Below are 12,981 nucleotides of genomic sequence, written 5' to 3' on the forward strand. Positions count from 1 at the left end.
TAATACGGTAATCCTTTTACATACCATTCTTTATCTTATTTCACCTAAGTTCAGCACTGTGACTGATTCCTATGTATTCAGTGTAAAATGAGGTCTGTATAGTTAGCAGCATTTTACATTCCATAGTGCATGGACATTCCTAACAGGTTACCAAATGCATTCCTTTGTTCAAGGACTTCACATTCTGGAAAGACACTTATGTTTCACTTGAAGAAATCCATTTAAGAAAAGTTACATACCGTTTTATTTAATGCGTTAATTGTTTCACGTAGTGTAGTTTCACTGAGTGCTGTTCTTCTAGAGAGTACTTCTTCATGCTTACAGCTGTATCTCCAGGTGACATCAACAACCTCAAGCACAAGTTGAAGAAGAAAATAAAGCAACCAAAAATTCCCATGTACCTTGCTTCATTTAAAGAGGCTAGCTCATCAAAGTATGTTTTTCTATAATAATTCTGGAAATCACACTAAGATGGAATACATCACACACTTGCCTCAGGGCAAGTTTGTTTTTTATTAACATCATTACTCCTACCTCATCTTTGGAGAATGCAATTATGTAGGAGAGCTTCTTTCCCCACCCAGTTTCATAGAGAAGAGGTTTATCACAGACATTTTCACAGGGATCACAGTGAAGCCATCTTTTCTGAGATGAAGAATATACTTCAGTCCACACATGATCTATATAACAAAGGCCAAGAATAATCAATGAATTGTAAGGATAGATCCTCTCTTCTAATATTGCACAATATTGTAACTTTTCCTGATTTATTAAATGAAGGAACAAGTGAAAAAACACGTTTTCTCTTCATCTACATTCAGAAAAGTTACCAGAGCTTTCTCTTTCTATTTTAGGATCATGTTCACTTAGATTCAACTAAAGATTGTATCATTCTGAAGTCAATCATCTAACCTGACTTGCAGAACTATATTTCATCTCATCAGGCACGACAGGAAGTTGAATTTATATTCAGTCTTTGTTTGCTGAACTGCATAACTTTATATGCTGCCTGATGGCTAATATAATCTGAGAACCATAAAATATATAACCTCATTTTGCATAGGTTTGTATTAACATTATGATAGTCTAGAATACCGATACCTGTACAGTCCCATACATATCTAGCTTCAAACCCTACAGCTCTGCAACACAGTGTAAAACAGTTAGCCCACTCGCCACAGCGTCCACATCTAGTTTCCAGAAGTTTTTCGGGGTTGTTATACCTACAGGAGAAAAACAAACCCAGAATAATTGAAAATACATTTTGCCTTTCAAAATCTTTACATCATGCCTGTCCTTGTGATGATTTGAACAGAATTCAGTGTCATTCCGCCCACAGAAGACAACGGAAATGATTGCTGTACTGCACAAAACAAGCGTGAGCAGAATGCTACTTTTACTTTGACTCACATGACCCCATCATGTTTACCGCAGCAGTGAAATGAATCTGGGTTTTTTCAGTTATCAAAATTGACTTAGACTTCATCTTAAAATATAATTTTTGTATGCTAGTCCTTTTGATAAGTTAGCAAAAATACAAAAAAATTAGGTATTTGCTCTTTTGCTATAGACTCAGCAAAAGATATCTATTACCCTTTGTGATTTCCCATAGAAGTGAAAGTTTTCCTTGAAATAACAAAAACCTACCTACATGCTATGCCAATATTAATGTATTTTATTTAGAAGTTGTACTTTATCAAATTAACAGTAAAAAAAAGAAGAAAATCAGACAAGTATTCAGAACAAGGCCACGTAAAAGAAAGCAATATTTTGTTTTTAAAAATCTCTAATCTTATAGAGCAATTGCTGCTTATCAACCATCCTATCATGTTGCTTAAAACGGCTTCTCTAATCTTTCAACCAACAACTTATCACTTGTTCACAAAATGCACAAATGCAAAGCTGTTTCTGGAAAGACAAGAAAAAAAAGACAAAACAAATCTTTGTATGCTTACCTTGGGAATCTATTACAGAACTGACACTGGTTGCAGTAATGATTTTCCACTCGACTGACGTTCCATCTTAGATCATCATCAGTAGGCAACAGGTAGTCACTTTTAGGCTCTGTCTGCCCACCACACCTGCTGCAAGGAAGATTATTTACCCAATGAAAAAAGTCATTCTTAAACCAGTCCAGGAGCTCCAACAACAAGAAGTCCTCTTCACTCACATGTGCACCTGTAAAATTTACACAACACAGTTAGGTCAAATGAAAAAATTATTTAGTCAAACTTTGCAGTATCTACATATATCACCATCTCTGGGCCTTTATTACGTTTTAGAAGTCTCATTATAAAAAAACTTCATATGTTACTTAAGCACACACAAAAAAGAAAATCTAAATTCTCAAGACTGAATAACATCAAACTGTATATCTAAAGAACAAAAAACTGCACTCCTAAGCAGTACAGCTAGAGTGAGAATAAGGAATTGCTCAGAAAAACAAGTTAGATATACAGTGAAGCCCAGTGAAGTTCCTCATGCCCCTCATATTCTTCCAGGGCTTCAGAAGAGAGTGTTAATTCTTTTTCTGCTCCTAAATATTCTTTTCTTTTTCTTAGCTATTAGACTAGGAATAACAATTGCTTTGATTTCATAACCCCAAAGAACCAGACACTGGCAGCAGTCTAGACAACCAGGTGTAACAAGAACAGACTTTCTACAAACACAACTTAACTACTGTAGAAAGTGTACATATACCATGTGAACGAAGTTGAGTTTGTTAATAAATTCAGCAAATAAACACCTTTGTCAGCTTACCCAAGCTAGACACAGGATCTTTATTTTTCTACTCTAGCCAATTCCACCACATTAGACCACCGGACTCTTCTGGCCCATTTTCCTGTGTTCACAACAGATGTTAGAATCTACTCACACACTGTCACTATTCCACCACCTGGAAATAACCCCACTTTACCTAATTAACAAATTTAAAAATCCAGTCTGCCAAAAGCGATCCAAAAGGGGTTCCAACTCCTTAGAGTCTTTAAATGTATATTCCGCTCCAATGCCCAGAGATACTCTTTCTTCTCAGATTCATAAACACTCAAATAAGTCCGCCTATTAACGCCATCATCTAGGCCACACTGCAATCATAGATATTAATACCTGATTATTTTATGTCCTACAGCTTGTTTGTAGTCACAGGGCAGACAGGTCTGACTAATGAATATGGAGATACAAAAATAATTTAAAAAAATGCTGTTTAAAGGAAGTTGCACCAAATTTGTGCACTAGCTCCTTTTTCAGGATGGTGAAGAAAGACTAGGTAAGATGTGTGTTTTACTTATTTAAGTTCAATTCACATCTTCCTCTGAAGCTGAAGTAGTCTTTGATACAAAAGACACTGTAGGGGCCCTAACTCTATTAAACACACATTGCCAAGACCATGAAGCGCATGAGAAAAAAAATCATCTGTTAATTAAAGCAAGAAAACCTGACTTTTAATTGTAGTAAAATTTCCATTTGTACTACTTATATGTGAAAAACATTTGTGCTGGAACACTCAGACAAGATGTTACTGCTTACAAAGTGGATATACTTGTATATCCAAACTTTCTGCTAAAAACTGAATTATAAGATTTTGAGCACAGGCCATATTCTCTTTTCCTGGATAACAACATACAAACCAGAACCCAGCTATGAAAATATGACTGCTATCACATGCATATTCTTCTCTCGGTTTGCAAAATAAATCCTTCATAAACACATTGCATGGAAAGAATGATGAATGTGATTTATTTGAACAGAAAACAGTTGGCTGTGACATGCAGCTATTTTTGACTGCACAATCCATCTTTCTAACGGAAAGTGGTAAAGGGAAACAGTAAAAAAAAGTCTGTACTCCTGACCAAATGACCGTAATCTTCCTAGCCTTTATGAGCCAAAAATGCCTATTATGCATTGTAAGGGAAGTCCTAAAAACAAAAGTCCCCCAGCACTAAGCAGTTATTCCCACAGGTGACAGTCTTAATACAGCAACACAGATAGACCAAAGAAGCTGAAAGGGCCAATTTCCCATACCTCTCATACACAGTCCATTCCCAAAGGAATGTTTCTATAAAGCTCTTTAAAAATGCTTTCAAACCATCACAATCCAAAACAGTGGAGCTCCATCCCTTCCCCTTTATTTGTATCTAAATTAAGGTCTGGAAGCCATTTTGAATGGATCTGCTTGATGTCTTTGGAAGAAGCACTTGGAAACACCACCCTCCTCCTTCCTTCCCCTTTTTAATAATGTGCACAGCAGAATTAGAGCAGAGTCTAAGAGCTATGCTTGGCTTTATTGTCCTTTTTAAAGGAATTTAAATAGTTTTCGTTTATTACTGCTAAGTCTCTTCCCCATTGCATTGTCCTATGCTGCTGAATGAGAATGCTTGGTACTTGTTTATGTGGTTTCCTACTTCCCAGTATAGTTTTACAAAAAGAGAAAAATTACTAAGAAAATCCATTGTCAAAAAGTTCCCTAATGCCAAAGGCACAATTACATATTAGTGTGTGGCTGTCTGAGACATCACAAAGTCTTTTATAAAAAAGATGAGAAGAGCTGATTTTTGGTTTGCAAATCAACAGCACTCCCATCAAGTTAGCAGAACTGCTTTAAATAGTCTTCTATCAAAGATTCACAATGAAAAGGATTTTTTGGTTTAAATATGGTCTTGGAATCGTATTTTTTTTTAATATTTATCTCATACAAGTAAAGTTTCACTATATTGCTGAAACAAATCTAAAACTGTCATTTGAAAATATAAATGTCATTTTAACTAACAAAGACTTTGTACATTCAAAACAAATTTGCATTTATGAAAATACAAATTTTAGCCACTGATGCCACAAATATTTATGCCTATATTTCACTTCCAGCTCCAAGAGGATGGCATGTGAACAACCCTATTCATTTAAGCATTAGCAAGAAAGGTGATTCTTTGTATCAGGTTGTGTCTTGGAAAGGTCTCATGCAAAATCTCACCAATAATATCACTTTAAAAAGAGAAGCAGTATTTTGAAATTTTATTCTGAATTTTGAACTGTAGTACATACGGAAAAATTGCACTCTGACAATTTCAAAACAATAACTACTCAAACAAGAAGCTCCCCTCCTCTTGTAGCTATTTCACTCTAGATGCAAGGAATATAACAGTACATGCTCACCCTATTTGTTTCCCCAGCATTGTTTACTACTAATTCAGAAATTAAGACTTCAAAATTTCTACGTGAAAGTACTAAAGGATGGATGACAAAAACGAAATAAAAAAATAACAGAAGTAAGGAGAGAGAACAGTAGAAAATTTGAAAATTAGGAAGAAGTTAATTCTAATTTAGAGACAGCATTTGGAACCTGCAGACATATGACCAAATCCACACACCTAAAGCATAGTCGATACAAGCATCATCCAGATGTTTGAAAGAATATTTCTAGTTTCATATACAGTATAACGTGGTAGCATTACCTTTGTCCAATCTTGCAGCTTGTGCTAGCTTTTTCTGAGCCTTCCCTTTCAATTGCTGGAGGGGAATCGAAGCTAGTGCTTTCTGCTGAATAGAAGGATTCTCATACATCAATACAAGATGCTCAAATTTTGTTTGAAGTGTTTTCAAGATATTTGCAGCCTGCAAAAGGATTTTCAGTCACAAGGTGATTTATGAACTTCCACCTTAAGCCAGAAGAACCAAGCTCTCCTATTTTAGTTTAAGTCAGTTGTAATTCTATACTCAGTTACATTACATATTTCTTTACAGGTGAAATGTTTATTTGTAAAGATGTCAATAAAAATTGCAGACACCACCACCCAAACTGTAAAGCCAGCCCTGTCATCTTTTGAGCATTCTGAATGGTGTCCTGAGTGAAAAGTGTACTGATTCAGGGAGAAGAGAAAACTGTTTTTAAAGACACCTCTGATGGCAAAGTTTTTTACTTCCTCCCCCCACCATTTCTTTTGGGCAGCTGTTACCTGAAATCCACAAAAGAACCTGTAATTCATTCCATTTCCTGGCCGCTGCTGCACCAGTTTGCAGAGCTCTATTATTGATGAATGCTGCTTTTCCATTTCTTACTCATGAATGCTGCTCGTCTATTTCTACTTCCTTCTCTCACAGATCAACTCTGACACAGATTTGAATAGACAGCCCTGTGACCATATATCGAACAGTGTATGTCACTAGAAATCTAATGTAAGAACTAGGCTTCTTCAGTCAGTTATCCTAAATGTCACTTAGTGGCAACTATATGTTGCACCCAATAAGATACACCCCCATCTACAAAAAGAAATAGCTAAAGTTAATAATAGTGGAGTTAGCAGCAGAGCAAACTATTTACTCCCATTTAAAGGGGGACAATACAGAAAATGAAATGGGATTTTAAAATTAAGAGTCTGACATATTTTGGGGGAAAGCCTGTGGTACTGCTAAATTACCTTTTCTCTACTGCTAGATCATGCTTCAGTCTTTAGCCTTTGTTAACTACCATCTTTGTTTCATCAAAAATCCCACACTTTCCTGAGATGCTAGCAGCAAATGCAACATAATACACAGGTGTGGGAACTCTTCAGAAGATAACTTCTTTCAAAAGAGCATTTAAATTAGGAGTGATTATTTTGATGCTGGACAGTACTACAGGACCAGTCCTTACTTTTCATAACTGCTGAAACAGAACAGAACTGGTTTCGCTCTTCCTGGAGCTCATCAGCTGTAGGTAACTGGTTAACATCATAAACCCAATCGTGTTCAGATTCACTTTAATACAAGTTGAAAGAACAGAAATGAGGGAAGTTAGGGACTGCCAATGGCTTATAGATCTTCATGTTCTGTCAGCTTTCTGAAAGAGTGTTCAGAGATATTGCTCAGCACAGCAGAAAGTCTCCCAGATTCTTTGACAATTCAGATTTTCCCACTGGCAAACACCATCAGTATTACAGTAGTGCTTAACTGGTTTCATGGAAGCCACTGTATACCAATGAAGTCTTATGCAACCATCTAAAAGTGTGGTGAACCTCACTGCAAATCTAAGTGTTGATACCTCTTTCCTCCTGTAATCACTATGTCATCCAGGAAGGGACCAGAATCCATCCACCAGAATAATGACTAGCCAGAGCTTTCCTTTCTCCAAGTCTCAAGAACGCCTTACGATAAGAAACCCAGAAGAGACACAAATGAGGCAAAGTAACAGTGGGTTAGGCCCCTAGAACTGTGCCATTTAGTAATATTCCTGTACTGTCTCAAGTAACCCACTTTTCCCTGTGCTTACCAGGACTCCCATGAATCACAGGTGTAACGCATAGGCAAGAAATAAAAATGCTTACACTACAAAAACCACCCTAAATCTCTCTGACATCTGACAGCAGCGCATACAACAATAATATAACTATACCTCTGCAGTATGCTCACTGAAAAACAAAACACCTACTGCTGTGCAAGCAAAATGGCCAAGTCATAGCCAGAAGGTATTTTGTGGACTTCCTTCCAATCAACCCAGACTATACAGACCAAATTCAATGGCTCACAGAGCTATCGGTGTAATTCCCTGAAGAGATCAGCTGAAATACAGCATTCTAATAGAGTGCCAACATTGCATTAGCGATGTCTCTAAATCGTAATAAATTTGGTCCCACTACCCATGTTGAATCTCTAGAAGCATGGAAAAATAATAGTTGCAGAGAAATGGATCCACAACGCCGATGGCTAGCTTAAGTCAGGGCAGAATAACTACAGATGAGAAAGATTAACCTCAGACTACATCATGTCAACTTGAAATCTGCAACATTTTTCTCACTGCAAGATCAACGCAACTTTTAAAGCTTTAAAGCTTGCAGTACCAACCAGTACTGCAGCAAGTCACTCTAGAGGTTTCATAATCACTTCCAACCGCCACTGCAGAAGTGGCTGAAACAGTAAAAACCAAGCAGCAGACCAAAAAAATCCCACCCCAAACCCCCCAAAAATTCAAGTAAACCCAGTCAGTATATTTTAGAGGCATAATCACTTCAACCGCCACCGCAGAAGTGGCTGAAACAGTAAAAACCAAGCAGCAGACCAAAAAAATCCCACCCCAAACCCCCCAAAAATTCAAGTAAACCCAGTCAGTATATTTTAGAGGCAACTACTAGCATGCTAACATAATTAGATTAAATGGCTCAATATTCAAGTACCTACAACAGTTCCTTTTCCAAAGGACATTATGGGTGATGATGGGTCACTGAGTGCTCTTGTCCCCAAAAGCCATCACTTCAATCTATGAATCTATGCTTTGCCAGTTCTCTTCCACTGATCTTGGGTAGGTATTGGGAATAAATAGTATGTCATAGTTCAGCATCCAACAATATACTGACAATATCATTTAAAAGAGACAAACTCTGATTAAGGATGTATGAGAAGCAAGCTTTTAGAAGGATTAATCTTACACCAACTTTAAGACCGAAGTGACACTGGTTCTAGGGGGAAAATCTCTTTAGAAAGTTAAACCAAAGCATCCTTCAAACCTCCTATCAAAAGGCATAACTTCATTTTTCAAAGTTGTATGAGGTGTTAAGAGTCTTCTCCCATCAGGCCAGGTTACATCAGATGAAAGGACTCTGCCTCTCTGTCTTGCTAGGGAATTTCATCTCAACCTCTTGGACAAGGCAAACACAGCCTAAATAACTATAGATTTGTACTTACCTGGCTAAATTCCTGTCTCTCACAACAGTCGCATGTGAAAAAAGAAAGCCCTCCTCACAGGCTACACACAGAGGTCATAATGCATGAACTGAGACGCCAACAATTATAAACATTACGGTTGTGCTCCTGTTCTTTTGCTGGCTCCCAAACACAGTATACAGCGCCAGCCTTAGCTTCCCATGCCTCCCTCTGTTCCCCCGCCTTGCTGTTCCTTTACAATACAAGTCAGCTTTTTTTTCCATGACACCCTGATCAATAAAACGTTTATGGACATCTTCAACAAAATCTCTTGCTAATATTCTATTTATGGCATGTTTCATGTCGAAGTTGCATGGAGACCGAAGAAAACACTCAAAAATTTCAGAAACCATTGGAAAAATAAAAAGTTCCTCTAGTCCAATCTCCTGCTCAAAGCAGGGTTAGCTATGAGGTCAGGCCAAGTTGCTCTGGGCTTTATCCAGTCAGGTCTTAAAAACGCCCACATTTGGAGACTACACAGTCTCTCTGAGCAACGTGTCCCAACAGTTAACTCTTCTTCAATCTTTATATTCAAGATTAGCACGCCTACAAAGTTTTCAGGCTATAATTACCATTTCAAGAGATTGCACAAGTGATGTTTCTGGTTGCTGACGGGCAGGGGCAAGAACAGAGTCAGCAGGTCTTGAAGGCTGATGTGCCACTGTCTGAGTGCTGGCCACAGTTTCAGAGGATCCTGATCTGTGGATTTGATTTGACTCATTCAGTCTGCTACTCCTCTCTCCAGCAATTAAGTCTCTGATTTTACGTAGCTGCTCAATCGAAGCTTCCTTAGGGAAAACCAGGTGAGTTTCTCCCTGAAATTTAGACAAATTAATTCAGCAGTTAATGGAGGTCTAAGCTAGTAAGCGGTTTGTATCTATAGCTAACAGCTATATCATTTTTACTGGAAGTTAGCACACTAAGGCTTGGCAGGATTCAGCCTTCAGATCAGGTCCCTTACAGCAGAAGCTTGTAGGTCCCTCACAGCAGAAGCTATTAGATCAAGAACCTACAGTCAGTCTAGAGAAAAAGGGCTCATTACAACATGCTTTTGTTAGTAACTTATTTTGCAGAGCCACACATGGACAACACAATTATGGTTTGGCAGAGAAAGCAGCAACAACAGGAATGAACAACAGAAGCTCAGTTCTCACAATACAGCAGTGAAACGCTAGGAAACACAGGATGATAGCCAACGTTGGGGAAAGAAGCCTCTAGAATGGCATCTGCTGGGAATTCTCTTCTATACCGATATCTTTTAGGTTTTATAAGTTTTCAGACAGGAAATATTATTCTTATTGAGACCTGTACCTAGCTTGATTTCTGGGTTCCTTTTTTTGATTGTAACATGATTACTGGTAGCGTAACAAACGATTAGTTATTATGACAGAACCAAATATCAGTGTACTTAACATGAAGAAATGGTTACTAAAACCAGGAATATCCTGAGGTATTCACACTTTAAGAGTTTCAGTTTCTACCACTGCAGCACTTCTGTTTATTAAACGGAGTAATTTGTTTATCCAGTTACCTTAGGTCACCTATCATTGCAGACGCAGTGCTTCACTTTAACACTTACAATCACCACAAAACTAAATGGAATGTATCAATCCAGCAGAAAAGTCTTCATTTTATAATTGAAAAAGTTGGCTTACCAAGCAGAGACAAAAGAAGGAACAATTCTAGTTATCGCAGTTGAAGAGAAGTTTGCAAGCTCCAGCCCCAATTGACACAATAACCGTAAGACTGAGCCAACATGCTCTTAAAGATCTGACAGAAGTGGGAGTAGCAATTTGTAACGTTTAAAATGACGATGTTATTACTGCTTGACTGCTTCACTCGCTACACTGACCACCTCTTGGCTAAAACACATCATTAAAAGTCATCTCCTGAGCACCAACATGAGAATAGATCTGCAGACCATTTCTCCCTCTGCAGTCACCATTTCTTTCAGCATGCGTTTAAATTAGGACAATTACACTACTTAACTTTACCCCAAAAGAAGGCAGAGGTCTTATGAAAGCTGGACCTAAACAACATAATGTATGTACCCATACAGAAGCGTGGCATCAAATAGACAAATTAAAGCAAAGCTAGAGCAAGAGCTTTGCACCATTAAACAAGAGTTGGGTTTTCACCCCAGCTCTCCCGTAATTACAAAGGCTGCTTCTAGCTTAACAAGCTTTGGCAGTTTAAGGTCTACCAAGACAGGGACCATTTCAGGACACAAAGCGATCTTCGAAATATATCTTTTTGACTGCAACAGAATCAAGATTCAGTCAACACTACTTTAGGATACAGTTTCATAACTGTTTTAAATGGGTAAAAGTCCCACCCTCCCACTACTTCAATAGCCTGTTGCCCTCCACTGCTGTCACGACAACACTAGTACTTCTGCAGCTGCACTGTGAATTGACTGAAAAATATTTCTTTTTTTTGTTTTGGGGGATTAATTTTTAATCAGATCAGCATCCCTTATCTAACTCACTATGGGGCCACACAAGCCCTACTAATGGTAGGAACAAGCAGCAGAAGAGCAGGACCTTTTTTTCCCCTTCCACGTGACGGTTTCAACACACAGATTTACAATATGGAAACTACTGTCTGATGATGCAGTCTGACATCCACCTAATAGCGAGCTGCTACTAAGAGAAGGGGGTTTCACCCCATTTCCCACCATTTCCTTTGTGCCAGCATGGATACGTATCTGGCCATTAAGCAAACTAGTAGTGTGTCTGAACAGCAGAAAACCAACCTTATCACAGATCAGCTTAGCTCTAGCTCCACCAGATTTCTGAAGTAGCCTCATCTACATTTTTTGTTAGTTAACTGCAAACAAGGATTGAAAGAAAATTAAGAAAATAGCAACTGTCTTAAAATCTAGTGCCTTGCAACTGGGAAAGGAGAAAAAAAATTCCAATTTTAAGTTTTAGTGTGTAAAATGATGAAGACATCAGAAATTACTAAATTATACTCACCTCCTGAAACCCCATCTCAAATAAACATTCAACTGCTCCTCTGACAGGCAACAGCCTCGTAGAAAATGCTGGATTTCCAATCCGAATTAATCTATATTTTTCTTCATAAGGATTCCTGAAGAAATTGAAAGTTTTAATTATGTTTGCAAATTAAGTAAACACTTAGAAGCTGGGTAACTGTACTAAGCAGCATTAGTCATTCATAAGAGATTTTTTTAAAGTTTAGTTTCATTCACACCATGTAGGCAGAACGTGAAACCTATCTAAAACTTTGACTTAATTCATGTCCTTCTGCACTTAACTTTGAGAGTTACAGAATCGGTTCTAAAATTTAGTTTGCAACTTAAGTTCGTAAATATGTGTTTTGTAGCCTTAGCCAGCAGGGCTTAGTCTGCAGTGACACTTACAGATGACAACACACAACCACACCCCCCCGTAGCATTCTAATTGAACTCCTCGGCTCGATGCTGAATGGTTTTAGGCCCACTGTGGAATCAATGCTAAACTTCCTGGTAGATGGGTGGAACTACTGTGGTCTCTTTACTTCTTGAAGGGCTACCTCTCAGTTCCCCTTTCCTCTTTCAACTCTTCTAAACCTTCTTCCCTCGCCTCCTTCTTTAAAAGGAGTCAGCCCAGGACCCACTGCTCTCTGTCGCACAGCACGTTTTTTGCAAGTGGTTGACAAACCAGATATAGACAGGGAGGGGCAGCTCATACATCCTGAGTTGCTTGAAGACATCAAGGTCAATCATACACGTTGGTGTGTGTATATATATACTCTACAGAGCCACCTCGCAAAAAATTCAACTATAATTAACTCTCGATACCGATCTCACTGAGTCAGAAGAGAAAGGCAACAGAAAAATCAAGTTACTATTTTAGCATTACTTGTTATGCATCCACTAATTTTTAGGTGCTTAAACGCTTGCAGAATCAGGGCCAATGCAGGCTTTTATGCTCAACACAAAAACCAAGCCCTCAAAACAAACCAACCGGCAATAAATAAAGAAATAAAAGTCCAAGACACTACACAGTTACGCAAAAAGTAACCTCATTTTTAAATAACGACAAAAAGAAGCGAGATGTTTTTGAACTTCGATATTACGTAACAAAATAGAATCACACGGCTCATCTTTGCGACGGTCTGTCTGCAAGCCCAGAAATAAAGGATTTTATGACAAACGGCCTCTCAAGCTGCCTTCGTAACCCGGCAGGAATTGCCGGGCTCGCACGCGGACTCTTTCCTTAAGGGCGCGCCAGACAAAGCGCGGGACTCGCCGCGCCGCTGCCGCCCGCCTCTGCCCGCAGACCCCTTCGGCGCCCACGCGCAGCC

The 12,981-nt window shown here is 38.4% G+C and overlaps 1 protein-coding gene across 1 annotated transcript in view; it reads right to left on the reverse strand.

Annotated features, from left to right (window-relative positions):
- The window catches only part of NGLY1 (N-glycanase 1), a gene marked incomplete at its 5' end in the record, with an annotated part of 24,921 nt that extends 13,150 nt beyond the window's left edge, over nucleotides 1-11,771 (reverse strand). The window contains 7 exons of the mRNA XM_019474468.1: nucleotides 240-350; nucleotides 535-680; nucleotides 1,102-1,223; nucleotides 1,956-2,178; nucleotides 5,451-5,610; nucleotides 9,243-9,485; nucleotides 11,649-11,771. Of these exons, the coding sequence (XP_019330013.1) occupies nucleotides 240-350; nucleotides 535-680; nucleotides 1,102-1,223; nucleotides 1,956-2,178; nucleotides 5,451-5,610; nucleotides 9,243-9,485; nucleotides 11,649-11,771 (1,128 nt within the window). The remainder of the gene's footprint in view (nucleotides 1-239; nucleotides 351-534; nucleotides 681-1,101; nucleotides 1,224-1,955; nucleotides 2,179-5,450; nucleotides 5,611-9,242; nucleotides 9,486-11,648) is intronic.
- Nucleotides 11,772-12,981: the final 1,210 nt, after the last annotated feature.

Source organism: Aptenodytes forsteri, unplaced genomic scaffold (assembly GCF_000699145.1).
Source record: "Aptenodytes forsteri isolate BGI_AS27 unplaced genomic scaffold, ASM69914v1 Scaffold9, whole genome shotgun sequence".
In the NCBI taxonomy this organism is placed as follows: Eukaryota; Metazoa; Chordata; class Aves; order Sphenisciformes; family Spheniscidae; genus Aptenodytes; species Aptenodytes forsteri.